Source organism: Alternaria rosae, assembly GCF_020736505.1.
Source record: "Alternaria rosae strain MPI-PUGE-AT-0040 chromosome Unknown BKA58scaffold_1, whole genome shotgun sequence".
Lineage (NCBI taxonomy): Eukaryota > Fungi > Ascomycota > Dothideomycetes > Pleosporales > Pleosporaceae > Alternaria > Alternaria rosae.
Window position 1 is genome coordinate 1,332,102 of NW_025763570.1, and position 25,366 is coordinate 1,357,467.

Below are 25,366 nucleotides of genomic sequence, written 5' to 3' on the forward strand. Positions count from 1 at the left end.
CCTGGGCAAACTTCACGTAATTAGAAACGGGGCCACCAAGCCGGTGCTCGCAGTGCTCCAAGAACATGACCTGCAAAAAAGCCGCATCAGAGTTTTCCTCAATCCAGCCGAAAGAAACCTGGCCTTGACTGCATAAGCTATTGCACCATATGCGCGCGTAATGAGGAGTCCATGGAGGGCGCCGCATTAGTGCCTCTTCACCTCGCATCCCCACCTACGCGTCCTGCAGATTTGAACTCACGATCCTTGGCGCCGTCTCCAAACGGTTTCCATGACTGATGGGGCCCCTTGGGACTGGGTTGTTTGTTGCACGTGCTGCTAGTCCGGGCGTTACAGGCCACGTCTTCCATGAGATCCGATGTCCGGTCATGAGGCGAAGGGTCATCCAGCCCGCGGGCAGCAGGTCACGATGCCCGTCGCTTCCGAGCCATGACCATTGCACGACCAGTGAAGCCGTCATAATACACCGCTCTCCATGTCACGATGCTTCGTGTCAGCTGCAGTGCGATGGCGATTACAAAGTCTGGATTTCACGATCTTCGCCACAATGCTATTTTCGTGCGAGCTGGCATCTAGACTATCTAATCACATAATAGGGTTCAGAACGTCAGGTACTCTCAATCCTCCTCACCAAATTCCTTGCCGTTTATCGTCAAAAGCACTTTGTATCCGTGTCCTCCTATCCAGTTCTTCTTCTTCCCTGCCTTTTCCACCTTTTTGAGCGCTGCATGAAGCCCTTCATCGAGTTCATCCGGCTCCTTGGTAAACTTGAAATCGAGACACAGTTTCTCGTTTTCTTTCTTCGTCGTTGTCCACTGGGAAGTAATCTTCACCCTCTTCTCTCGGATCATACCCGCAGGATAAACGCTGGCGAGAACTGCAGCAACGCGGCCAAGTAACATACACCACCATCGCAGGTCTTCTGGCACGAGCTGCAGCATCCGGCGGTAGAAGTCCTGCTCCGTCGGACTAATAGAACCGTAACCACCGTATCGCTCACAAAGGAAGATGGCGAGTATCGCGCGGTCTTCATGAGTCAACCCGTGTGCAGCAGAGAAAAGTCCTGTCGTAGTACTTCGGAGCGCTGCTCCAGCTTGAAGATCCTTCACTTGCCCCATATGTGCAAACATAGCACGCCCAAAGGCTCTCTGCATCTCGTAGTTGAACAATTCTTGACGAGACGCCGTTGGCGGAGGGATACTGACTTTCTGCAATGTTGTCATAAACTCCCCGCTCGATGGCTTAGCGTATTTCATCGTAGCTTCAAACAACGGACTCGGCGTGAGCCACATCTCTGAGAAGTACATGCCTTCCCTCACACCGCCTTGGCAGAAATACACATCTTTGATGCTCGGCAGTGCTTTGGACAAGCAGTTCACCAGGAAAGCAACGGCTGGAACCTGACTTGCTCTGCGGGCTGATACCCGAAAGATGTCGGGCGTATCCTCTCTTTGCACCGCTGCTTGTACAGCCTGGGTGTCATGAAACGCGTCCTTGGTCGTCCGGAACCCATTGATGATGGGTATGGGATATGGCTGAATCGCATGCTCCGACATGAGCACAAAACCCCAGCCTCGAAAGCCGCCTCCAGACAGGTAAAGCGAGAGACCTTCGAGTGACTGTGAGCGGTCAAGCAACTGTTGTGGTATCTCTATATCTTGTACTGCAGCTTGGAGGTCCGCAACGACTTGGCTTTCGAATGTCCGGAAGCTATCGCTATCAGGAGAGCCTGCTTCCTCAAGCCTTTTTGCGAGTGCAGCTGCGCCGTATGGTAGGCTTGCGCTTCCTTTCTCGCACATGTCAACTCTGCCGTCCCGGTTCGGAATCATCCAGTTGATCTGCGTGGAGCCTCCACCAAGGTCCATCATGAGCCCCATCGGGTTATGATAGGAGCTTGCTACACCGAAAGCTCCAATCCGGCCTTCCATTTCTTTCGACAAGAGTTGGACGCTCCAGCCAGTAGCATCTTTGATCTTGCTTTGGAGATCTTCAGAGTTGCTGGCTTTTCGGGTCGCTTCAGTAGCTACAATCTGAATCTGCTTCTCGGGTACGCCGAAATCCTCACACGTATCCTTGAAGCGCAATAGTGACTTGACAACCTGCTTGATGGTCGGTTCTGGTATCGGTACGACCTGGCCATTATCGTACTGGGCGTCGTACAGCGATATCGCCGCCCGATCCAGATACACAGTCGGTAACAGCCTTTTCGTCGCTGGCGTGAGGTCGGTGATCGAAAAGCGGATCCCGTTGCTTCCCATGTCAACCAACCCATGGAGGTGTCTTGACTCGTCCGTCATGACCATTTTGGTAGCGCAGGTTCCCCGGATTTGCGATTGGTGCCCCAGATGTCAGCCAAGAGGTAAGCGGAAGAAACGGTGCGAACCGTAGAATTTTGATGGCGTGATTAACGAGGTTCCAGTTCGAGACTTAGTTTCTCTTACCCCCAGGAAACTCCTTAGCGGCGCTGTTGTGTCCCGCCTTATGCAAGAGTGATATTGATTACCCCCAGCTTTCTCAACGTAGTTTCTGTTACCCCCAGATTACTTGAGAGGTTGTAACAGCAGTGTCTCGTGATGTGAAGTGTTTTCTGAACTGACTTTCTGTGTTCGCGATGACGTTGCGGGGGTCCCCACTACCTGCATAGAGGAAGATTATGGCGCTAGCAACTGCGACCAATCATGCAGGGGCAAGGCAGAGACTTTGGCACGAACGTTGGACGACCGCGGCCGTGACGACGGTAGAGGGCGCCGTGGAAATCCAGGTTGCGGTATCGGTCTTGTCTTCTGAGCGCTGAGTGGTGCGGTGGAAAATATCTCTAGGAAGTACTGTAGTTTGCAATAGTCCGACAATCCTTGGAAGGGAGAATTGATCGATCTCGAGCGAAACCGACAACGATCTAATCACCCATAACCTGGTTAACCAAATGGCAACCGGGACCACACATATATGATGGAAGAGATAGAATTATCTGCCTGTTGCGCGTTGCAGAAGGGCGCGAGAGATCCCAAAGGGCGCTGCGAGGGCTGGAAGACGGCAATCGGCATTTTCAAGATCAGAAGCGAGGTTCGTCCTTGTACAATGACGACTCCTCGTGCCCAATCAATTCGACTTCTCGGGTGGCTGAGGAGAACGCGACGGCCGGAGCATGCGATAGCAGTCGACGAGAAACTGCCGTTCGAAGAAAAGAACGTGCAAGACGTAAACACCACCCACTGCACCCATACTGATCAGCTCTCCAAACACTCCAAGCCGCCCAAGAAAGCTGATTGCAGGCTTCGTTCGCATCAGGGTAGGTATAACAGCCGCGGGTGCCATGGCAGCAAGTGAGGGCAACGTCTCGAGTGCATTGAACTCCGACCCGTTCCTCGCAAAGAACCTCCTAATGAACCAGGTATTCCAGATGATGCGCAGGCCCATGTTGACCGTGTTTGCAAGTACTACGCCGTTGCCTCCCATCTCGAGCTGCCCGATGAAGAACCATGCACTACCTGCGAAGAGCGCAAAGAAGATGCCCATGGAAACGGACTGTGCGTATAGCTCTTTGTTGGTTGCCACTGCGGCTACGAAAGCCTCCGTGACTCCGTTAATAGCGAGGAAGGGTATGTAGTAGCAATACGTGGAGAGTACCTGCGAAGCCGACGTCGCAGACCACTTTTGCCCAGCAACGATGGAGAGAAGTACTGGGGCTAGTACAGGTCCTAGTGTAACCGCGAACAAGGAGATGATTCCGTAGAGTCGAAGTATGGTACTCAATACCCTAGAAGCTTGAGCAAGGTTTTGCTTTTGTTCGTCCGACTTCTTCTGGTCCTTCTTCTTCGTTGCCGACGACGTCTCTACATTGGCGCATAGTTTGGCGAACATGTTGCGACTACTTTCTTCAATGGGCTGGAACAGCATGCGTGCAATGAGACCTCCATAGTTTGAAGCAAGCGCATAGGCGCCTTGATCTGCGAGAGATGCCAGTGTTGTAATTAGAAGAGAGTCTCCCTGGGTGAGAACATACTTCAACGCCGACTGCAGACTAAGAGATGCAGTCAGTCGCAGTAGAGAAGCTGAGAAGTAATTCATCAATGTCGGGTTTTCCTGAGTGGACGGTACTCTTTCCGGGAACAGCGAAAAGCCATCAGTCTTTGCAACAGGCCACGTTTTGTACGAGTACACAACAAGCAAAGCCAATGCATACGCCAGCTGCCCGATAGCGAATGGCAAGACCCCAATGTCCAGGCCAGCTCGACTAGCCAAGATAGCTGAGCCACAAGTACCAACGCAGCGCAGTAGAGTAGCTGAACTTTCAGCAGAAGCCCGGACCTTGTAAAGTAGCTTCTGCTGCACAGCAGAGAACGCCGGCTCGCTCAGCAGTTCCAAGAAGGTAGCTAGGCAATACACAACCAGGGCCTCCATAAAGTACGGAACGTTTGGCGTATCGGAACGCATCCATAGTAGCGCGAGAATATACGCCAGAGGCGTGCCGAAAAAGACAGCGAGATACGAAAGGTTGACGACAGCCTGCGTCCCATGAGCCTGACGCTGCAGCGCCACACGCAGACTCTCGCGGGCAAAATACAACACAGAGATGGAAAACAGCTCCAGCTGCGCCGACACGCCCAATAGTTCTGGTGACAGGAACCTCAACAGAACCTGATTGACAGCAAACGTCAGCGCGCGAGAAGCCACCTGCAGGAGGATGAGAAAGGTGGCTCCCTTCGCGGAAGCGGAAAGTATTGAATTCGACATGGTAAAGGCTGGATCTGACCGGAAACGACGAAGAAGCTTTGGAAATGATGTAAAGCGCTTTTCAGGATGCCATCTTGATTGGTTATGTTGCTGTGATGCGGTGTGTTTGATGAACAGCTTGAGTTGGCGATGGGCGTTACGTGTCCGCAAAGGGTAAAGCGTTTGACGCGTGCTGCAAGGCACAAGCGCAGGCCACAGCGACAGCGAGACCTTGATGACATGACACACGACACAATGTGAGTCTTAATCAGCGCACAGTACAGCCGGTAATGGCTCGATATTACTTTCTTGTTCCGCACGCTCGCGACGATGGTGGTGGTTGATCCGCAGGTATTCGCGAGGACCGAACGCCTGCTGCTGCGGCCGTTGCGCCTCGACGATGCAGAGGACGTGTTGCTAATGCGGAAGCACCCGGAGGTTATGAAGCATACGTCTATTCTACCTTCAGACGACCTCGAAGGAGCAAAAGCATGGATTCAAGGTGTAAGCCTACTACCCCATACATTTCATCTCAATGTATGCTAACCGTCTGTAGTGTCACCAGGTCGAAGGCAACTGGAACTTTGCAATCGTCCTCCTAGCGCCGCACGAAGGCCCCGACGTCATCGGCTTGATAGGAGCAGTCCGCGCCCCAGAGATTGGCTACATGTTCAACGCTTCATACTGGGGGCAAGGGTACGCTACCGAAGCGTTGGAAGCGTTTATGCCCTTGTTCTTCGAACATTACTCGGGCCGTGATATCGCGGACTATGCGCAGGAAAACTATGGACAAGTCACACACAACGGGAGGATAGGGAACGGACAGGTAGATGGTGACGGGAGCAACAACAGAAACAGATTGGCACCGAGATATGATTACGCGGAGGCACATACCGATACCGAGCTGGCGGCTAGTCAGAACGTGTTGACAAAGGTTGGCTTCAAGCTACATGAGAAGAGGGAGAATGACTTTGACAATCCTGTTCTGGGCATGAGGTCGACTTACATCTACAGGATGTATAGAGCTGCTGCTGAAGCAAAGCCTCCTAGGTAGATCTGGAAAAGCCGAATATCTAGACAAGCTACCTACACGCATATCATGTGTTCGTCTGTGGCATCACCAAAGCACTTTGACCCTTGTATGTTCCCACCCATCTCCTGTCTTGTCTCGAAACCGTTCTGCGACCTCAAAAGCTGTAATATCTGATTCTTGGATGCCTTTTCTTTTCTTGGTCCGTTCCATATCACTGTCACTGGATTCGTCGTCGCTGGCCGGAGTCACGATGTTTCCCAACATCTTCCGCAGCCTTGAGTCATCTTCGATCTCGGGACCAGCATCGCCATGTTCTTTCGCTGCGATCTCGGGATCGTCAGTTTGGTGAGTGATGTGCTTGTCAGTATAGACTTGGGCGAAGTAATCAACAGCTGGTGTGGTGGCCATGGGCTGTATAGATGACATAGTGGCGGGTAGTGGTGGGGAGCCAGTAAGCTTGTGGCGCCAATGAGGTATCTTCCACCTCGACTGCTGGTGACGTACATTGTCTGGTGTCTCCGGCATATCGTCGAAATAGTCCCGTGTGGCGATGAGATCTCCTCGTCCACAAGCACGCATCATGCCCTCCTCTGAGGAAGCCGGACCCCAATTGGAATTTGGTGTAACAGAGGTGCGTCGTACCTCAGGGATTTGGAAAGTGTAGGTAAGAATACTGCCAATCGACGGGTCCGAGGGGTGACGTTTCCCGTCATGTGGGCTTTCGACAGGTACCTCTTCTTCTTGGTCTGCTTCTACTGCGATGCACAGAGCAGACTGTGTATGCCGAAGACGATGTAACGAGGGTATACGTTGAACGGGCTGGGAACTAACTTTTCGACGTTCGGAGCGATAGTCTGGCTCGTATTCAAATTGTGTTCGTTTCTGCTTTTTTTGTTTCGAAGGCATCCGACTAAAGAACATGGTGTCATGCTTTCGCCGGTAGTTCTTCGGTACTGCTGCCTGACATATCAATTTGGAGAAGAACCCAGGTTCAGATGATGAACTGGAGCTTTCTCGTGATAAGGTGCTCCGTGAATCTTCGCGTGTGGCCATCGCTGGCGGCCCGTCTGTCCATCCGCTCTCAGTGAAGCATGGTATATAACCGCTGCTTTGCTTGCGTATCTTACGCCTCTGACTGACGTATTGCGCCAGCTTCTCTTCGGCCGAAGGCCCCGTATAGAGCCCAGGCCATGACTCAGTCTCGGAAGGTGGGCGGGCTTGGTGACCAGCGGCTGGAGAATACCGGTGATGAGAATGTGAGCGCAGGGCTGTTATGAATCTTCTCTCTTTGTGCTGCTGGAACAATGGAATGTGATTGGCGCTCGAAGGGGGCGAGAGGGTATAGCACGCTGCTAGCAACTGCAAAGCGATGAGTTGGAGAATCGTCTCGCAGGCGACGATTTTACTTTGAAAGACATCTGGTATGATTTTGTCGTCATGAAGTTGTTCGATTAGTTGATTTGCAGTTGGAAGCGCCTATGACTGTCAGTTCAAAGAGCTGCCCGCTTGCCTGAGAGCTGCTAACGCGACGAGGCTGCCGCGCCCGAGGTGCCCAGAACTCATCGCATTCTTGCGACTGCATCCAGTCTCCTATCTCCCTCACGATTCTTGCTTCTGATTTCGCAGATGGGAAGTTGTCGTCCAGTGTATCTTGCGCGTAGGCGTCGTTGAGCCGGGTGACGTATCCACCGTCCTTGCCAAAGAGCCAGTGTAAAGACGTGTTGGCGATATCCAGGCGCTGTTCCGGAATGATGCCGACACTCAGCCTGTCTGGCATTCGCTGCATCGGGATGAGTAAGGTTGGAGTATACGTAGGGAGCAGGTTGGTAGATCAGGTATGAAATGATAGGATGTGAAGTAGACGAGACCGACGAGCTAGTGCATGGGAAGCACGAATAAAGAGATGGCCATGTGCGGTTTAGAACAAAGGTGCCTCGCGCTTTTCTTTGGTGTGGCAGGTACGCTGGTGCATGACATGGAAAGTGCAGGTCATAGGTGGTGGCAGGACCTCGCTCTTGCGGATACTGCACCATACCGCTTTATTGTACCACGCTGACGATCCATTCAGCCATCTTCAGTTATCAGCATACGCTTTTAGATACTCAATATCGCTCGCAAGGTGCTTCGCGGCTCGTTCGAATGAGGTAGCACGTGGTGGTCCTGTCTTCTTCGGCTGTTTCCAAAGATTTTTCGCATGCACCTCACGTGCCGCCCATGACCGAGTCACCGTGTTTCTGCGAGGTGCCAGCATTGACAGAGCCAGTCGTTGCCTTTTCTGCCACTAGACGCGAGCCTTCTGGTGTCTTCGAGATTGCCAGGCGCGACTTGTCTCCTCTCTTTGCTTTGGCCTCATTCAGCCTAGCAAGGAAGCTCGATGAAGCGGATGAGGCTTCTTCATTGCTGGGAGGATGAGCGTCTGGCATGTTGTTTACGCTTGATGTAGCGCCGTGGTTGCCGTCTGCGGCAGGCGCGACCTCTGCTGCCTGTTGCGTACTACTGGCGTCGTCGAAGAGATCGTCGCGCGGTCGCAGACGTCCAACTTTTGCTACGAGCTTTGCAGACCCCAGAGCCAACAAATCGACCGACGGGAGAGATCGCAGCGTTTCTGACTGGGTTGAAGAGCTTGCATTCGGCTTCACGAAGAACATGTCGGTCCCGACGGTCGATGTCCAATGGCAACTCAGCAACTGGCCGTTGTACATGACCAGCGGATTTGGTGTGTGGAGGCCAACAATTTGTACTTCGCCCATGGTTGCCGTCTCTTGTCCATCATTGCTGTCGGCGGCGAACTCAGCTGGTTGGGCTCGAGCTGCGTTCAGTGCGCGCAATCTGCTCTTGAGCAAAGTTGGATGTCCCGGTCTACCCTGCGAGACCATAGGAATCTGCGCTGCAGGGACATTGGACAAGTCGAGCGGGATGTAGAAGTCTTCGGTCTCGTTCTCGTCGTACTCGTACTCCCACTCATCCTCCTCGGGCGCGGCCATCATTAGCGGCGTTGTTGTGCGTTGGCGCAGGTTGAAGGGTCGTAAAGCTAGCAGTGGTGGGGCAGGGTGATAGAAGTGTGTAAATTAGCCGCTAGCTAGAAGGGTTCGAGCTGCAAGCAACAGAGCTGGTAAATAATAGTGGGATATAAACGATATTTTTGCTCACTTCTCCATCGAAAAACCAAGCACGACTTCGTTTGAAGTATTCTCCCCGTAGCTCAGTTGGTTTAGAGCGTCTGACTGTAATATCTGCTGTTATCAGAAGGTCCCTTGTTCGACTCATGGTGGGGAGATCGTTCTTTTTTTGCGTTGTGTTGTGAAAGTAGCGGAGACCACTTCTTTTGCCAGTGTGGTGATCTTGGGAGTCGTCTTTTTGCGTATTGTAGCAGGCTCAGAAAACAACAGACACAGTTCTCTACGCCAGCCTCATCTGAGGACTGAACCTTGGATCCACCATGAAGTGGCAGGGACATGCAACAAGCCACACCTAAGACTAACCTCCCCATGGTGTGGGTGTGCGATTGCTGCAGGCCGTGCCTGGAAGCCAAGTTGCGAGCCGCATGGCTGCCGAGGTCCCCGCTGCGTCTGGAACCAGGGATGACGACGTGTGCCCAGCCGGCAGCTGTCAAACATGCCCCAAACACCAACCGTACGCGCCACCTCAATGCCAACTCCCGTCGCGCTGCCTGTTCCATTGTCGCACTGAGTGTCTGCTCAAATTGACAATCCAACATTTCTCAAGCCTGGTTCTAGTACGGAATCGGCTGGCCACGGCCGTGTACTCGCATCAGTAAGTGTGCTTCCGCCCATGTCCGGCCAGGTTATAGCACTTCAAGTCATCACTACCTTTCCGCTGCCTCCGCGCTCTCCCCACTTTTACCTACACCATTAGCTCAGTTCAAGCCTCTTTGGACTGTGCGATGGCCTCTCTACTGTCGATCATGCCAGTCGCGCCCTGCACTTGCCATGTCCGGCAGCACATAGCTTTGTCGACTATCGGAGTTGAAGCCACACCTCCCACTGCTGATGCCGTTTTGTCAGCCATCCGGCAGTATCGGCTTCAGATCTTTCCTACCTCGTGCCAAACGTCCCTTGCTTTGCCTGTTCGAGCCTTTGAGCGAAAGCTAACCAGTCAGTGCCCATCGTTCCGTACCTCCAACATGGCGGAGGGCAGGTCCCACTCCAGGCGGTCTTTCCGTCATCGCTTCCGTCTTCATCCATACATTCAATAGATGTACCTGAGTACACTCCGATAGCAATATACTCTTCCCACCCTCCGAACGAATCACCAGACGCTGCGCAGGACGCTCCTCACTCACACACTCTACCTACCATCGATATTCCTACAGAGCATTCTTCCCGAACGAAACCATCTGAAGAGGCTACTTCATCTCTCGCTGGTACCGACGACTTTTCGACCGAGGACGACGCTCAGATGAAGGGCAGGAAACCCGCCATCGCTGCTGCGGGTACCTTCTTTGGCTTGTTCTCGTTCTCGCAACTATATCAAAACGTCCTTTTCGAAAGCCTGACCCCCTCGAGCGAACGCGCAGACGAAGCGGCCTGGGTCGCGTCGTCACAGTCATGGGTAGACCGGAAGGCCTGCAATTGGTTCGGCATGTGTGGGCTGGCGCATCTGAACAAGGCGCAATGGACTACACAGACTGTGAAAGCTCAGAGCCAGAGGACAACAGAAGACGGAAAGGAAGCCAAGGTCAACTTGACCGACTTCTGGAATGATGCGCGAAACATTCCAGCTGATTACAAACCGTCGGAGCAACTCGAGATACCGCAATACGTGATAGACCACGCGCCGCTCATCCACCTCTTCTCGGGAGAAGAGTACTGGCCAGGTGACATGGCAGAACACTTGATACACACAACACCACATCTGAACTATACGCCTCTGCAAGCATCTAGCGACCACCCGAACATTAGTGATCTTGGTGACCTTAACAAGTGGGGACGGTTTGTGTACCTCCAGAGCGATGACAACGTCGAGGACCGCCCGTCCTGGCTGGGTGCGGATTACAACATACCCAACGCGCCGAATGATGGAAATGACGACGGCGATGATGACAAAGAAGAGTATCACAAAGGACCCGGACATCTCACGGAGGACAAGAATGGCGAAAAGTCAAGCTGGTGGCATGTCGGTGCTGGCGACACTAGGGATCGAGGTGGCATCCGGCCAGATCCCACAGCTCCCGGTCTACCAGTCCCTTCGGAATTGCCCGAAGGCGAAGAGCTCGTTGATGACGATGATAAACACTGGCGATCAGAGCTGCGTTATGCTCGACGCAGCTTCACTGGCAAGAAAGTGGTCGGTGGTCGAAGTGATGCACCCGTGCCGTTGGTTGTTGTAGACAAGGGCGATGGTGTGGTGGACGCTTTCTGGTTTTTCTTCTACAGCTACAATCTAGGTAACGCTGTCTTCAACATTCGTTTTGGCAACCACGTTGGCGATTGGGAACATACCGTGGTCAGGTTCCAGCATGGTGAGCCCAAAGCGGTGTTCTTTAGTGAACACAGCTTTGGAGAAGCGTATACATGGGACGCTGTAGAGAAGAGTGGACAGAGGGTAAGTTCAACGTCTCAGGATTATGTGCGACACTAACATAACTAGCCCATCGGTTTCTCTGCTACCGGTACCCACGCCATGTACGCTACGGCAGGTGTACATCCGTACGTCTTGCCTGGTGGCATTCTCCACGACGTAACAGATCGGGGCCCTCTCTGGGACCCTGTCATGAACATGTATTCATACAAGTACGACTACCAATCCGATCGTCTTGTCGCATCGAACCTCAACCCGCGCGCACCTACCTCATGGTTCTACTTTGGTGGTCACTGGGGCGATAAGTTCTACCCACTTAGCGATCCTCGACAATACCGCTTCTTGGGCCAGTACCATTACGTCAATGGACCACTTGGCCCCCGCTTCAAGAATCTAGGGCGGCAGGAAATTTGTCAAGGCAACGGCGAGTGTGTGCTCAAGGGACGTCCCGGAGAGAAATCTAGGATTACAAAGAGGTGGGTGAACATTGGGGAGGGCGAAGAGATGAACGAGGAAGACGCAAAGCGCGTCTTCGGCACAGAGTATGATTCTGCATCTTGAAGATGCGATGATGAGGATATGACATTGTTGATAGCGACCTTTTGTTGACACTCATTGTATAGCTGCACGGCGTTTTGTGGCATCTGTACTATACCTGAATAGCGTCGTTGTTCGATACCTACGTAACACAACACGGATACGTGTTTATGCATCTTACGGATTTTTTGGCATCGTCAAGCGGAAATGTGTGACTCAATAGGCAAGTCGTCTCGCGACAAAATCTGCAAAGACGTGTTCCTTGTCACGCTTGGAGTACATTCACTTGTACTGCTGCGTTGGGTAAGTCAAGCGGGCGAACACGGGCGACAATCGCCGAATCGGGGCGATGATCGGAGGGGACAACATTCGGGGCTTGACTGACGTGACGCGAAATGTTCGCAGCATTTTCGGACGATGGAATGTATGTGGTGATGCTTCATAAGGGAGGAAGCCTGGCCTCGGGCCTTGACGAAGGTTTTTCGGGATAGTGTCATGTTTGTGATGAGAATAGCTTGCGACTGCACCTTGCCCGGTGCCGCACGCAAGTCTGACAGTCTTCTAGCGTAAGGGGTGGAGGTTGCGAATCCATGAGCGAATGTCGCATGCACGATTGCGTGACTGAGCGACGGCTAGAGAACGTTTCTGGCCCTTCTTCGGTTTCGTAGAGTCAGAGGGCAGGAAACATGGTGCGAATCAGTAATCGTTGGCTCATCACATCATCATCAGAGCGTGCGGCGTGTGTAGTTGGCATTTGTGGGACGCCGCGGGGGTGCTCTAGCTGCTAGAGCGGGCCTCGCTGGTTATCTCTTATCAGGGAAGTTAACCTCAGCGTCACTCAGTACGCATCTCTATTCTTGTCTCCCTCGCCGCATGCTTGACGCAGGTCAGCCTCCCTTTCACATCTTCGCCGCCTTACAAGGACGCTGCCTCTCCTATATCGCCTGTCTCCCGCGTGTTTCATTTATCTCTGGTAGACTCGTCACATCTTGTTTTACCGCACTTGCGCCTGATCACCCGCCGCCTGCATTAGTAGCGTGTCCCTAGCGCACGACATACTGGGCATCATACACTCTCCCCTCCCACCGCTAGAGTAGTGGTAAACGTCGCAACGAGGCATGAGGCCAACATAACGATAAGGAACACACCGCTCCCAACGCGACGCGTTTACACTATTTCGTAACCTCACAATTTATCCCATCTGCCCGACGCCCACGTGCCTTGCCAGAGCACTTGACTCCTCCGTCGCCACTACTGTATACGTCGCAGCCCCCCTCAGATTACTACACTATGGCTTTCATACAGCAGCACAGACCGCAGCCCGGAAGGCAGATATCCTACCAAGCACCAGAACCCGCGACCGAACCCGCAACTACCTCATTACAAGCCAACAGACCTCTGGATCAATCAGAGGAATGGGTCCTCTTCTCGCCGACCGCGCCTTCTGCTACCACTCGCACACACACCACTTCGACCGACCGAACCCCACGGACAGCTGGTCTGTCACGCTTCAGCGAGTTTGGCTCGCTCGAGACTGCTGCGCGGTCCGAACAAGACGACGGTGTTGGTTCATTTCTTGGGACGGAAGAGGAGCTAGATAGCCTCGATGATGGCCTACACGCGTTCCATGAGCCATCGGAATATGGTGCGCCAGTAGGCAGGCTGCAAGAGAGCGGCGATACTGTGCTACCAACCCATGACGGATTGGGCGAGTTCAAGCCGAATGCGACTATGCAGGAACACATGTGGCAGTTCGAGCGACAGAAGCGACGAGCACCCAGGCGGCGATCCAGTGTGCAGCGGCACCTGTCAGTCCTCGAAGACCATGAGGATACGAACACGGAACACGAGAAGCGACAGCGCATTGAAAGGTGGAGACTTGAGCAAAGTAAAGCATTACTGGAAGAGATTGAGAAAGAGACAAGGCGGAGGCGGCGAATGAGCATGGTCAGTACGGGAGCGAGTCGGGTTGATGCGCAAAAGGAGGCAACGGGCACAAAACCGCCTACTGCACAGTCTGTGTCGGACGTGCAGAGTGAATCTTCCGAGGAAGGCACGGAGAATCTATCATTCTGGCAACGGATAACGCGACGAGTGATAAGGGATCTGATCGGTTTGGACGAAGACACACTCTCAGTCATTTTTGGAGAGGCTTTACCTGATGAGGCCGCCACACCTACGCCCGGAACGCCTGCCGAGTTCTCGGCAGACAAAGCTCTGCAAGACGCAGGTATCGACGCGTCCCGGTATTCAGATGATACCTGGCAGACGAAGCTGCTTGAGAGGGTAGCTCAGGAATTGGGAACGTTGGTCAACCAGCTTTCTGAGCACCCAGGAGCTTTCTCTACATACCAACGAACACAATCAGTACCAGACTACGCAGGTCTTACACCCGTACTATCAAACACGACAGTCGCATCCGAACCCCTATCCTCAAAAACCGCAAGCTCACAACCTACCACCACATCTCCCGCCTCGGCCCAGTTCGCACCCACCTTTCCCGCGCAAACTTCACACACCTATAGCGAAGCATCATTATGGGGTATTGAAGAAGAACCTACCGAGACCGAAGCCGCAACCTCATCCCACATCCCTCCTGCCCCAACCGCAAACATCGCCGACGAACTAGCGCGAGAGCGCGAGTACTGGGAACGTGACATCGACGTCAAAATGATCTTCAACTTCCTCATGAAACGATTCTCCTCGCGGCGCCCCAGTATCCCCTCGTCTTCGCAAACCATCCCCCCACCACAACCCCTCCGCACCGCCAGCGCTCCTTCCACAACCACAAACGACAACCTCAGCTCCGCCCGCCGAGCAGCCATCATCCGCCAACACCACCCTTTGGTAAACCGGACGACGACCGATAACAGACTCCCCACGTCGTCCGCGTCTCACTCGAGGGAGTCACGGCGCTTTGCTACTTACTACGCGCCCCCAACCGGTGGCAGCAAGACTAAACTCAGGAGTAGCTCTAGTTGCGCCAGTCAGAGTACTAAGAAGAGTAAGAGAAGTGGTGGGTCATCGAGAAACTACTGGGATCTCGGTGGTAGCGTGGGGAGTGGGAGTGTTGTTGGCGGCTGAGGTGAGATGGAAGATGAGATGAGATGAGACATGGATGGATGAGAAACGATTATTACCCTTTTGGCATTAGAATACCTTTATGAGCATGGCAGTCGCAAGAGCATAGATTATTGGAGTTGGTTTGGATGGCCCTTTTTACAGGGCTTGTGTCGCTTGCTTGATAGAGCGGCGAAGGAACGGTTTCTACTCTCTCACCTTGGCTATAAATCGAAATACCACTATTAGATATTTCCACTTCTTTTGTATAAATATATCCTTACTCACCATGCTTGCCTTGGAAGAGGTCTTACGCGAGTAGTCTTTGAAAGCCTGATGTCAAGTAGGCTTCGAGATTTTCTACTATCACAGACGATGTGATGGTTAGATTCTATTGGAGCAGGCAATATGGTCAGATGTCCTTCGAATGACTGGAGTGAATCATCATGTCGTACACAACTTCACATCACAGCAACACAAACACATGAATACGTCGGTACAGCACCATGCTACCCGCGCCAAAGTCAAAGACCCCAGCGCAGACTCGCTGGCACTTGATTGATTCTCCCTATATCCCATCCTCCCCAACCACTACCAGCTTCGCGAACTAGTGCGCGAAACGACCTCACGTACGTGTTGACAACGTACTGCGGTCCAACAATTGTTGAAGCTCTCTGTATATCTACAGCCTGCCCTAGGCCGATCTAAATGAAAAGGAAATCCGCATAGGAAACTTTTGGAAAGTACAAACGGGCTGGTATCATGTGGGTATAGTTATAATGCCCTGTGGACGCCGTTGAAACACTTGTTGAAAAGGCTCATTTACCCGCCTCCCAAAGATATGCAAATCTTTCTCATACTCACTGCTGCGCAACGGACGCATTGTCGTCGCGCTTATTAACTTTGAAAACGGTTGGGCTGAAGTTGATTCATGCCCACCTTTATGTCTTTAATCAAGGCGTTAGAATTAGAACTTGAGCTCCTTGGGCTTCTCCCATGTGAAGTCCTGGTTGGTGAAGTGACCGTTCTTGGCGGTCTGGAAGTAGATGGGGTTGATGAGGTTGAGCTCCTTGACGATGACACCGGGGCGGAGGTCGAAGTTGTTCTTGACAATCTCGACGAGCTCGTCGGAGGAGCGCTCCGAGGTGCCGTATGTCTCGACGAAGAGGGAGAGGGGCTCGGCAACACCGATGGCGTAGGACAGCTGCACGAGTGCGCGACGGGCGAGCTTGGCCTGGACCAACGACTTGGCGATCCAGCGCGCAAGGTAGGCGGCGGAACGGTCGACCTTGGAGTAGTCCTTTCCGGAGAAAGCACCACCGCCGTGGGCACCCCAGCCACCGTAGGTGTCGACAATGATCTTACGTCCGGTAAGACCGGCGTCACCCTGGGGACCACCGATGATGAAGAGACCGGAGGGTTGGATCTGACTATATTAGTATACTAGGACGACGTATGGGGGTTTGTGGACGTACGTGGTAGACGGTCTTGTCATCGAGCATCTTCTCGGGGATGACCTTCTTGATGATCTTCTCCTTGATCTCCTCACGGAGCTTCTCGGTGGTAATGTCCTCGCTGTGCTGGGCCGACACGACGACAGTGTCAACGCGGAGAGGAACGACGGCACCGCCATCGTGGGCGTACTCAACGGTGACCTGAGTCTTGGTGTCGGGTCGCAGCCATGGCAGAGAGCCGTCCTTGCGGGCAGCAGTCATAGCCGAGTTCAGCTTGTGGGAGAGGAGGACGGTAAGAGGAAGGAGCTCGGGGGTCTCGTCGGTGGCATATCCGAACATGATACCCTGGTCTCCAGCACCGAGCTTCTCGAGAGCCTCCTCGTAGTGGAGACCCTGAGCAATGTCGGGCGACTGCTGCTCGATAGCAACGAGGACGTTGCATGTCTTGTAGTCGAAGCCCTTGTCGGAGCTGTCGTAGCCAATGTCCTTGATGGCGCCACGGATGATCTTCTGGTAGTCGAGGTGGGCCTTGGTGGTGATTTCACCGAAGACCATGATCATACCGGTCTTGGCGGCGGTCTCGCAAGCGACCTTGGAGAGAGGGTCTTCCTTGAGGCAGGCATCGAGGATAGCGTCCGAGACTTGGTCGCTAGCATACAGTCAGATATGTCCCGAAGAGGTTGTGAAAAAAAGTCCCGGTTTCAGCAGGCGGGGATGCCGTCTATCGCGCCGAGCGTTACGTGTCTTATCGCGCAACGAACAACGGCTCTGAAAGCAATTGAAGGAATGGAAGAAGCGTACGTACCAGATCTTGTCAGGATGTCCTTCTCCGACACTGCAAAGGTAGAGGAGTCAGTAATGTCTCGCATGCTTTTCGTGGAGTCGGACATACGATTCCTAAGATATGTTAGCATAGTGTCCACACGCAGGTCGTCTATGGGAGACCAAACCGAAGTGAAGAGGAAGGTAGATTTTCCGTTGCCGTTGGGGACGGTCATGTTGGCGATTGATTTGGGAATACGTGAATGGTTTGCTAGTTAGGGCTTTCGACCGACCACGCTCTTATAGAAGGAAGATTCGGATGGTGAGGAGAGGGAAGTGAGGGGCTAGAAGAAGTGGGATTTATGCATGCAGCGAGCTTTGGGCGTTTTGGCAAGACTAACTGCCGACAAAGTGAAAAAAAGTGGATTGGGTGAGGCAGGGCGGCCGAACCGCACCTGGGCAGCGTGGGGACGCTATGTCGCCATTCGGCGTGCTAGATCCAACCACACGCGGTCCCCTCATATTCCTCACCGCCCGCCCGCAGAAAAGTATCCCGCCCCGTTTCTGTAAAGCCGAAGTGACGCGCCATATCAACTGAGAGCTCAACTGCGACAATGAGTAAATACGGCACCCTGGTTATGGTATGTAAACTTCTCTTTGGAAAAACTCTAAACTGACAAGAAAAGGGCCCAGCAGGCGCCGGGTGCGTAGTGGCTGCTGCTGTTGATATCACTAAAAAGCTAATAATCTTTGAAGAAAGTCAACCTTCTGTACTGCTTTGATACAGCATTTACAAAATAGCAAACGTCCCTGCTTCTACGTAAACCTCGACCCCGCCGCCGAAGAATTCGCCTTCGAGCCCGACCTCGACATCAAAGACCTCATCAGCCTGGAAGATGTAATGGAAGAAATGAGCCTCGGCCCCAACGGCGGGCTAATCTACTGCTTCGAGTTCCTCATGGAGAACCTCGACTGGCTGACGGACCCCCTCGAAGAAGTCACCGAAGACTACCTCATCGTCTTCGACATGCCAGGGCAAATCGAACTCTACACACACGTACCCATACTACCGGGCTTGGTCAAGCACCTCATGACCGGCTCCCTCAACATCCGCATGTGCGCCGCGTACCTCCTCGAAGCGACGTTTGTTATCGATCGGCCGAAATTCTTCTCGGGTACATTGTCTGCGATGAGCGCGATGATGATGCTGGAGATGCCGCATATCAATATACTGAGCAAGATGGATCTGGTCAAAGGGCAGATTGCGAAGCGCGACCTCAAGCGCTTCGTGGATGTCGATGCTGATCTCATCGAGGATGATCCGGCGCGCAAGAAGATTACGCCGGAGGAAGAGAGGAAATACAGAGATCCGGCATCGACTGAGAGCCTCATGAGTGGGTCGTCGTTTCATAAGCTCAACAAGGCTGTGGCGGAGCTCATTGATGGGTTCAGCATGGTCTCGTTCCTCAAGCTGGACGTTCAGGACGAGGATAGTCTGGGTGCGGTGCTGAGCTACATCGACGACGCCATTCAGTTCCACGAGTCGCAAGAGCCCAAGGAACCGAAGGATTTGGAAGTCGAGTGATTGTCACATCCGGAAATGTTTGCATTCAAGGTGTTCTGGCTACGGTGGGCATATTTGGCATTTGTGGGCGTTTTCGATTTACGATGGTTGGAGCATACATAGGCGGTGGGGGCGACGGACAATACGAGCTGAGATACGATACCCAATACAAAGAACAATCACGAGTATACACCTAGTGCATTACATTGATCAGAATGATACGGAATACACCACTCCATTTTGCGGCAGTACGTGTGTTCGGGGCAAACGGCTTATTTGTGTAGTATTACCCGAAACACGGCGTATTATGAACCCCTCGCATCAACGTACAGTACGGTGCAGGTGGTAAGCCAGCACAAGGCCTCAGCAGCTACCTCCTGTATACGTATATGTCCGATTCATAACCTGGCATCATCTAATCAACGACTCCCAAAAGATTCTTGTCGTCGTCCGGCGGCTCGGGATACGTTCGGAGCCGCGCAGTGCTCGATTGAAGCGACGAGCAGATGGCACCCATGTCCCTACTCTGCGCTTCGCGACCGTATGTCGTTGTGCTTTAGCGCCGCCGTTTCCTAACCCTTCTTGCATGTTGTCAGTCTTCTTTATGCCAACTCATGTGAAGCATCCGTGGTATCGGCGGCTCAAGGTCTCAACGCAGTGAGCTTGCATCACTTGTCCTCACCTGCGCCGGCTCCTATCGCCACTAGCCTGCTGCGCAGCCTGCTGAGCGGCCTCGTGCCCCAGCTCACCGCGTAATGCCTTGAGCTTAGCCTCTACCTCTTCCTTCTTCTTCGCCTCCTTGTCCAACTGCCTCTCCACGTCCTCCATCTTCTGCTTGAAGAAGTCCTGCAGCGCCTGCTCTTGTTCCTGGCTGAAAGGAACCTCGTCAGCTCCCTTCTCCGGTAGCTGTGCGCTGCGCTCGCCGTTGGGCAGACCACGCCTGAGCCTGCCATTCGCACCGAGCGAGGCTTTCTTAGAGCCACCCTTGCCGGCGGGTATGAGGTAGTTCCACTGGTCTTCGGATGTGAGGGCGTCGAAGAGGGCTTCGGTGGGTTCATTAAACTGCACTACTTCGAGGAACTCGGAGCGCACGCAGCCTGTCCGCTCTTGCTCTGCTTGCATCTTTTCGTCGCCGTACTTCTCCAGCTGCAGGAAGTGTTGCCGGTATTGCGCCTTCTCGCCTGAGATGGGCTGGAAGTGCAGTCTTATGTCGATGTTGAAGCCTCCCCATCCTGTTTCGGTCACCTCGAACGGTGGCTTCTCTACCATGCGCAAAGGGTTCTCGTATGTGTTAAATATTTTGAACGATACTTTGTTCAGCCAGGCTCGGATGTCGGGGTCGCCGTCGGGTACGCGCACGTATACGGTCCAGCGCTTCGTGTGGTCGTCGGGTACGCCCTTGGGGCGGTCGGGGTGGCCTACTGGAGGCAGCTGCCAGGCTTCGGAGCCAATTACTGCGCAGAATGAGTATATGATTTGGCGCATGGATTGTGCTGCGTCTTACTGAGGTTTCGGCTGATGCGCTTGTTCTGCCCATCATCAGTATGCGCCTACAGCTGTATCGGAGCGGCCGACTTGCCTTGACGCGCTTATTTGAGGCAGGCGCAGGCATCTTGTAAGTCGCGTGGGATCAAGTTCAATAAGCGGGGTTTTGTGTGCTTTATGAAGTGGTTTGCGCAAGTGATAATGTCGTGTATTTTGTCAAAGGTCGAGCGAGCTACGACTGGCACCGATATGCAGGCACGCAAGCTAACAGCTAATCCTTGTCAGCCCGCCCCGCCTACTTGTCCTGGCCCTTCCTACCTCCCTTCTCGTCTCTCGTCCTCTGGTTGTACAATTTGTCTTGCTTTCCAGCATCTGGCTTTCCCTCGATCCTGTCCAACGAATCCTCGATCAATCCAATGTGACCTCGTAGTGTTCCTTCGATCTCGTCCATTCGCGCCTCTTGCTCCTCCTCCATATGATCCAACTTCTTCTCCACTCGAGAGCCTGTAGAACACAACGGTTAGAACAACAACCTTACGCGCTTCATAATCGAAGTGGATGAAAAGAAGGTGTAATACCAAGATATGTCGCGAAGCCGGCTACAACGGTGAGGTTTGTGCCTACGAGGACGAGGTCGTTCTTGAAGAGGTTTCTGAAGGCTTGCATGATAGTTTGACGTATGAATATTGGTTTCGTCTGGAAAGATGCGGAGTACAAGCCAGCGGTCACAAAACCATATTGCATTTGGCTCTGGAGGAGGGTTCCCGTACGCTAATATGAAGCGTCATGACGACATGGACTTTCTTTCTACTGGCCAGAACTGCGAGTGCGACGTGCCTTACAACGCCATAGTGCTAATTACAGGTTCATCATGTCTATTCTATATGTATATCTTGTTGAAATATGGCTTGACATGGAGCAACGACGCGACCTATATGCAAGACGCGGAGGTCAACAGCATCTCCGCATATCCCTGTTCGATCTTACGCGACAGACGCGAAGTGGAGTGACGTAAGCACTCGCTGCTTTCTATCAGCCATTGCTCTGTCAAACAATATCCCGACCATTGTGCGATTAATCACCACACAACACAACAATGGCATCGACAACAGCACAAGCTGCAAAGAAGAAACTCGTGGTATGCGGCGGCAATGGCTTCTTGGGTATGCAATTCCCAAAAGTCCCCAAGCTAGTCGGGACGGTAGCTCTACACCAGCACAACAGCTAGCTAACATATCACATAGGTAGCCGGATATGCAAAGCAGCAGCACATAGAGGCTGGAGCGTGACCTCAATCTCGTACGGCATTACCTTCCTTTTTCCCATCATCCCACTCTTCTACTAACACGCTCGCAGACGCTCTGGCACCCCCCACTGGTCCTCCGTCTCCTCCTCCCAAACACCACCCGACTGGTCCGAAAAGGTCTCATGGCAAAAAGGCGACATACTCGACCCCGAGTCCTACACCAAGCATCTCGAAGGCGCCGATGCCGTAATACACAGCATGGGCATATTGCTAGAAGCCGACTACAAAGGCGTAGTCAGCGGACGGGAGAGCCCGATCAAAGGACTCCAGCGCGCCTTTAGCAACACCAAGGCTGGGACACAGAACCCGCTTACACGGAAGGAGGGGGAGACGTTGAGACCACAGGAGAGTGATGGACAGTTGACGTATGAGGTTATGAATCGGGATACTGGTATGTTGACGCTGGCATTGCCGTTGATTCTTCAATTAGCGCAAACGACTGACTATTCTGTATGAACAGCCGTTTCCCTAGCCCAAGAAGCTTCAACCCGCAAAGTCCCAACCTACCTCTACATCTCCGCCGCAGCCGGCACACCCATCCTCCCCGCACGCTACATCACAACAAAACGCGAAGCCGAATCCCTTATCGCCTCTACCTTCCCTACCATGCGATCGATCTTCATTCGCGCACCCTTCATGTACGATAGCAGTCGTACATTTACTCTCCCTATTGCGGCAGCGGGTGGTGTAGCTGCCATGATAAACAGCGCGGTCGGTGGACGGTTGACGTGGCTCATGGGTGCGGGTGGTATTAAGCCGCTGAAAGCGGACCTGGTGGGTGAGGCGGTTGTAGAGGCACTAGAAGATGAGGATGTTAGGGGCCCAGTTGAGGTGCCGGAGATTGAGAAGCTGGGTACGAGGGCGTGGAGGAAGAACATGCTATGAAAGTAGACAAAAGATGTGGGTATATGATGGAATGATACTCTATTCTACTACTTCAGCAACTACAATCGCATCTCTCTAGCGTCGTGGAGCGACCCCCAGACATCTGTAGCCGACAAAGGTCCGCTACGACGAAGCTTCCCTTCTCTGGATCGTGCTCAGGACCCCAATGAGTACGTGGTAGCATGTATCTCAGGGCATGTCGTGAACCTGATGCGACTCGGGAAGTTTGCCGTAGTGGAATTTGAAGCAACGCTGTTGGCTGGCTATCCGGGCACTTAGACGACCATACTGCATGGGCCTGGTGGACTTCTTCACTTCATATACCTTCCTGTATATGTCGCATGCAAGTCGTGGCGTATACGCGCATAGAATGGTCGCACTCGTATGCACTTAGAATCTCTCTGCGATCGCGAAAAGACTGCAAGGCCAAATGGCATCTACGCTCACTTCTTCTTATGCCCGCCTCCGTTCACCAACTTCTTCTTCATATGCTTCGGCATCTTCTCCTTCCTCTTCTCGCGCTTCTCTTCCTTGATAGCCTTCTTATGCGCCACCTTCTCGTCATGATCAACGTGTTTCTTTCCGCGGCTGGGGCCCTTGTCGAAAATACTTTGATCGACCTCGGAACCCGAACTACCATCGTCCGACTCAGCATCAGAGGCATCAGAGCCGTTGTTAACGACATTATCGGCGAGGAGGGCTTGGTAGGGAAGGTCGGAGGCACCACCGGCGTTGACGAGTTCGGCGTCGCGCTCGATGTCGTAAACTTGCTCAAGAGTTTGGGGAATGTATTGGTTGCGGAAGACGTCGTCGTCTTCTTCTTCCTTTTTCCGTTCTTCCTCGGTTAATGGCTCTTTGCTTAGCAGGCTACGGATGCTCTCTTCCATTTCGGTCTGCTCTTTTACAGTCTTGGCTCCTGCGGCACTTGTAATATAGGCGTAAGCCTTGCGCTCACTTAGCGTCTCAACGTTGCGTGAACGGAAGAAGTCAGACACGTTCTTGACATCCATGCGCAGGAACTCGAGAGAGCGAGGATGGTCATGTTCGACAGCTTGCGAGACGTCGATGATCCACTGCTTGCCCTCGTGGTACAGGACGTTGTACTCGCTCAAATCTGCGTGTACAAGACGACATGTCTGGTACATTATGCGCATGTACGCCAGCATCTCGAGGTATAGACTTGTCCACTTCGCATCCTCTTCCTCTGCTGTGAGGCCCTCAAAGCGCACATCCTTCAGACGAGGCGCTGCCTTGCCTTTGCGATCGCCCACAAAGCCCATGACAAGGACGTGGTTTCGCAGCGCATGAGCCATCGGTGATGGAATACCTGCATCGTGTATCCTGGCCAGATTCCTGCGCTCCTTGTCTGCCCACATCCGTACCATGGCGCGGTTGTTGCTCTTGTTGTATCCTTGTCTGAAGCGGAACTCGCCCTCGACGTATTTTGCGCGGTCCTTGAAGATCAGGATGGACGTCTTGTACACCTTGACGGCACGGTGGATGGGATCGGCGTCCTCTTCGGCAGCTTCTGTCATAGCGTGGTATACGTTGGCTTCTTTGCCCGTGGAGATGACACCGTGAATCTCTGAGATCACGCCGCGGTTTATGAGTTGGAGCAGGATCATCTGTGTTCTCCGGTCCAGGACCTGTTCTGTTGTCGCGCGGTCTGCCTTGTCCTTGTCCCTGGCGTTGCCTCCAGACGCACCTGTCATGCGCCCGGTGAGGCGAATCTTGCCCGCATGCTTCGCGAGTGAGGCGACTTGGTCGTCGATGGAGGCGTTTGTGTTGGCAGACGGCTTCTGTGGGTTTGACTTGGGCTTGTGATCGTCTGGGATGTTCGTGTCGTTTAGCTTTCGCTGGCGGTTGTATGCTTTGGTAAAGTCGTGGTGGTCGCCCGATATCAGTTCAGGCACTATTTCGTCCTCGTCTTCGAAAAGGTCGTCAATTTCGTTATCGTCATCGTTGGTGGCCGTTTCGTTTGTGACGGGCTTTACGACTTGGTCAACTTCTCCATGCTGTTGCTGTGGCAGCTCTACTCCTCCGTCGGTGGTCGCCATAGTTGGTTGTGTGTCGATTAAAATCTGAGAAAGTTGGCCTATGTATATTTCGTCACACGCATAATTCAATAATTCTGCCACGGAGGGGCAACGGCGGGGCGAGCCTTGGAAGGCGGTGTAGCGATGAGTCACGTGCCGATGGTGAGCTTCGGCTCCAGTTGTGAATCTTGGTACCTAAAAAATTCAGGTGAAAAGCTTACTAGCTTTTTCCGGATAGCGCGCCGTTCCCACCTGCACTTCACATGTCTGGCACCGGGTGTCGGAGCGACTGCGCCGCCTACCAAACTGCACCTGTCAGACATGCCCCTTTGCAAGCTCTCCGCGCGTCGATGCGCCGACATGTTTGCAACCGGCCGTTGAAGAGACGTCATTGATAGACGGATGATCGCCAAGATAAGATAGGAGACCGCGCATCGCTCCAGCTGTCAGGGTTGCCCAGGTGCGCATCTCAATCTCGAGGTCAATCCCTTCCACTTCCTGGGCGCAGCGGCACAGCCACATCCACGCAGCCAGCCAACTCCCAAAGCATAAGAATTAGTGGCTGGGAAGAAGAAACATGAGCCAGATGATGCCAGGCACTTCTCGATTCTGATAGGCGCCTGCGGCGTCGCCGCCAGAACGGGCTCCGCGGCTGCACTATCCTGACACACTCTAGTCTCCACTGACGGCTGGTGAAACACTTCAGGAGTATCCTCACGACCATTCAGGTCTACGCAGCGCCTGCACTGGAGACATGTTGCATGGGCTTGAGAAGCCGCATGGACTTTGGCCGCTGGCCGCTGATGCGCGTCCTGGCGCGCAGGGGAGATTGCTTCGTATAGCATTTCGTGACTTTTAATAGTCGGTGCTCCTCTGACACGCAGCGCTGGCCTGCATTCTTTGTCGAACCTTTCATACTTCACACTCTCTCAGTCGATTCTCTGGACGCAGGTCGACCTCAGTCACTACATTCTTTTCAACGCTCGCTTG

The 25,366-nt window shown here is 53.2% G+C and overlaps 13 protein-coding genes and 1 non-coding gene across 14 annotated transcripts; 6 read left to right on the top strand and 8 right to left on the bottom strand.

The window, feature by feature from the left end:
• Positions 1-596: 596 nt before the first annotated feature.
• BKA58DRAFT_8465 (retrograde regulation protein 2) lies at positions 597-2,701 on the bottom strand. Its single transcript, XM_046176025.1, has one exon. The coding sequence runs from the start codon at positions 2,301-2,303 to the stop codon at positions 618-620; it is 1,686 nt and encodes a 561-aa protein (XP_046030688.1). The 5' UTR covers positions 2,304-2,701; the 3' UTR covers positions 597-617.
• Positions 2,702-4,818, bottom strand: BKA58DRAFT_8464 (oligosaccharide translocation protein RFT1). Its single transcript, XM_046176024.1, has one exon. It carries the CDS (start codon positions 4,732-4,734, stop codon positions 3,100-3,102), a length of 1,635 nt encoding a protein of 544 aa, XP_046030689.1. The 5' UTR covers positions 4,735-4,818; the 3' UTR covers positions 2,702-3,099.
• Positions 4,819-5,043: 225 nt separating this feature from the next.
• On the top strand, positions 5,044-5,767 carry BKA58DRAFT_407206 (GNAT domain-containing protein; the record flags this gene model as incomplete). Its single annotated transcript, XM_046172014.1, has 2 exons — positions 5,044-5,217; positions 5,270-5,767. The coding sequence occupies 2 exons, from the start codon at positions 5,044-5,046 to the stop codon at positions 5,765-5,767; spliced, it is 672 nt and encodes a 223-aa protein (XP_046030690.1).
• Positions 5,768-5,798: 31 nt separating this feature from the next.
• BKA58DRAFT_8496 (uncharacterized protein) lies at positions 5,799-7,739 on the bottom strand. Its single transcript, XM_046176034.1, has 2 exons — positions 7,272-7,739; positions 5,799-7,222 (listed from the first exon to the last, which is right to left on the bottom strand). The coding sequence occupies exons 1-2, from the start codon at positions 7,530-7,532 to the stop codon at positions 5,831-5,833; spliced, it is 1,653 nt and encodes a 550-aa protein (XP_046030691.1). The 5' UTR covers positions 7,533-7,739; the 3' UTR covers positions 5,799-5,830.
• A 208-nt stretch (positions 7,740-7,947) lies between these two features.
• On the bottom strand, positions 7,948-8,730 carry BKA58DRAFT_304179 (uncharacterized protein; the record flags this gene model as incomplete). The annotated part of the gene is made up of 1 exon (XM_046167009.1): positions 7,948-8,730. One exon carries the CDS (start codon positions 8,728-8,730, stop codon positions 7,948-7,950), a length of 783 nt encoding a protein of 260 aa, XP_046030692.1.
• Positions 8,731-8,937: 207 nt separating this feature from the next.
• BKA58DRAFT_t2 lies at positions 8,938-9,023 on the top strand. Its single transcript has one exon. It is a non-coding gene; the product is annotated as a tRNA-Tyr (tRNA).
• A 304-nt stretch (positions 9,024-9,327) lies between these two features.
• BKA58DRAFT_407209 (uncharacterized protein) lies at positions 9,328-11,848 on the top strand (the record flags this gene model as incomplete). Its single annotated transcript, XM_046172015.1, has 4 exons — positions 9,328-9,354; positions 9,567-9,698; positions 9,863-11,311; positions 11,357-11,848. 4 exons carry the CDS (start codon positions 9,328-9,330, stop codon positions 11,846-11,848), a joined length of 2,100 nt encoding a protein of 699 aa, XP_046030693.1.
• Positions 11,849-12,993: 1,145 nt separating this feature from the next.
• Positions 12,994-15,349, top strand: BKA58DRAFT_8543 (uncharacterized protein). The gene has a single exon (XM_046176047.1). It carries the CDS (start codon positions 13,115-13,117, stop codon positions 14,906-14,908), a length of 1,794 nt encoding a protein of 597 aa, XP_046030694.1. The 5' UTR covers positions 12,994-13,114; the 3' UTR covers positions 14,909-15,349.
• Positions 15,350-15,373: 24 nt separating this feature from the next.
• On the bottom strand, positions 15,374-17,532 carry BKA58DRAFT_372202 (S-adenosylmethionine synthetase). The gene is made up of 5 exons (XM_046169101.1): positions 17,289-17,532; positions 17,231-17,235; positions 17,144-17,173; positions 16,360-16,987; positions 15,374-16,310 (listed from the first exon to the last, which is right to left on the bottom strand). The coding sequence occupies exons 1-5, from the start codon at positions 17,334-17,336 to the stop codon at positions 15,852-15,854; spliced, it is 1,170 nt and encodes a 389-aa protein (XP_046030695.1). The 5' UTR covers positions 17,337-17,532; the 3' UTR covers positions 15,374-15,851.
• An 85-nt stretch (positions 17,533-17,617) lies between these two features.
• BKA58DRAFT_372205 (GPN-loop GTPase) lies at positions 17,618-18,868 on the top strand. The gene is made up of 3 exons (XM_046169102.1): positions 17,618-17,741; positions 17,787-17,803; positions 17,857-18,868. Exons 1-3 carry the CDS (start codon positions 17,715-17,717, stop codon positions 18,683-18,685), a joined length of 873 nt encoding a protein of 290 aa, XP_046030696.1. The 5' UTR covers positions 17,618-17,714; the 3' UTR covers positions 18,686-18,868.
• Positions 18,869-20,357, bottom strand: BKA58DRAFT_372208 (yeats family-domain-containing protein). Its single transcript, XM_046169103.1, has 3 exons — positions 20,244-20,357; positions 20,169-20,193; positions 18,869-20,118 (listed from the first exon to the last, which is right to left on the bottom strand). Exons 1-3 carry the CDS (start codon positions 20,274-20,276, stop codon positions 19,343-19,345), a joined length of 834 nt encoding a protein of 277 aa, XP_046030697.1. The 5' UTR covers positions 20,277-20,357; the 3' UTR covers positions 18,869-19,342.
• BKA58DRAFT_372209 (uncharacterized protein) lies at positions 20,358-20,841 on the bottom strand. The gene is made up of 2 exons (XM_046169104.1): positions 20,728-20,841; positions 20,358-20,653 (listed from the first exon to the last, which is right to left on the bottom strand). Exons 1-2 carry the CDS (start codon positions 20,813-20,815, stop codon positions 20,445-20,447), a joined length of 297 nt encoding a protein of 98 aa, XP_046030698.1. The 5' UTR covers positions 20,816-20,841; the 3' UTR covers positions 20,358-20,444.
• A 404-nt stretch (positions 20,842-21,245) lies between these two features.
• Positions 21,246-22,340, top strand: BKA58DRAFT_306093 (NAD dependent epimerase/dehydratase family protein; the record flags this gene model as incomplete). The annotated part of the gene is made up of 4 exons (XM_046167093.1): positions 21,246-21,312; positions 21,394-21,448; positions 21,506-21,846; positions 21,916-22,340. 4 exons carry the CDS (start codon positions 21,246-21,248, stop codon positions 22,338-22,340), a joined length of 888 nt encoding a protein of 295 aa, XP_046030699.1.
• Positions 22,341-22,783: 443 nt separating this feature from the next.
• BKA58DRAFT_407215 (RIO1 family-domain-containing protein) lies at positions 22,784-24,738 on the bottom strand (the record flags this gene model as incomplete). The annotated part of the gene is made up of 2 exons (XM_046172016.1): positions 22,784-24,328; positions 24,598-24,738. 2 exons carry the CDS (start codon positions 24,736-24,738, stop codon positions 22,784-22,786), a joined length of 1,686 nt encoding a protein of 561 aa, XP_046030700.1.
• Positions 24,739-25,366: the final 628 nt, after the last annotated feature.

Bases quoted from the DNA above. Each gene is read 5' to 3' on its own strand.
- BKA58DRAFT_8496 (XM_046176034.1), bottom strand. From the start codon at position 7,532: ATGCAGCGAATGCCAGACAGGCTGAGTGTCGGCATCATTCCGGAACAG. The intron at 7,223-7,271 runs GTTAGCAGCTCT...TGACAGTCATAG, and splicing joins GGGCGCGGCAGCCTCGTCGC to GCGCTTCCAACTGCAAATCA.
- BKA58DRAFT_8465 (XM_046176025.1), bottom strand. From the start codon at position 2,303: ATGGTCATGACGGACGAGTCAAGACACCTCCATGGGTTGGTTGACATG.
- BKA58DRAFT_372209 (XM_046169104.1), bottom strand. From the start codon at position 20,815: ATGCAAGCCTTCAGAAACCTCTTCAAGAACGACCTCGTCCTCGTAGGC. The intron at 20,654-20,727 runs GTATTACACCTT...TGTGTTCTACAG, and splicing joins CGGCTTCGCGACATATCTTG to GCTCTCGAGTGGAGAAGAAG.
- BKA58DRAFT_372205 (XM_046169102.1), top strand. From the start codon at position 17,715: ATGAGTAAATACGGCACCCTGGTTATG.
- BKA58DRAFT_8543 (XM_046176047.1), top strand. From the start codon at position 13,115: ATGGCTTTCATACAGCAGCACAGACCGCAGCCCGGAAGGCAGATATCC.
- BKA58DRAFT_372208 (XM_046169103.1), bottom strand. From the start codon at position 20,276: ATGCCTGCGCCTGCCTCAAATAAGCGCGTCAAG. The intron at 20,194-20,243 runs GCAAGTCGGCCG...GATGATGGGCAG, and splicing joins CCTCAAATAAGCGCGTCAAG to AACAAGCGCATCAGCCGAAA. The intron at 20,119-20,168 runs GTAAGACGCAGC...CATTCTGCGCAG, and splicing joins GCGCATCAGCCGAAACCTCA to TAATTGGCTCCGAAGCCTGG.
- BKA58DRAFT_8464 (XM_046176024.1), bottom strand. From the start codon at position 4,734: ATGTCGAATTCAATACTTTCCGCTTCCGCGAAGGGAGCCACCTTTCTC.
- BKA58DRAFT_372202 (XM_046169101.1), bottom strand. From the start codon at position 17,336: ATGACCGTCCCCAACGGCAACGGAAAATCTACCTTCCTCTTCACTTCG. The intron at 16,988-17,143 runs GTACGTACGCTT...ACTGTATGCTAG, and splicing joins GGACATCCTGACAAGATCTG to CGACCAAGTCTCGGACGCTA. The intron at 16,311-16,359 runs GTACGTCCACAA...TAATATAGTCAG, and splicing joins ATGACAAGACCGTCTACCAC to ATCCAACCCTCCGGTCTCTT.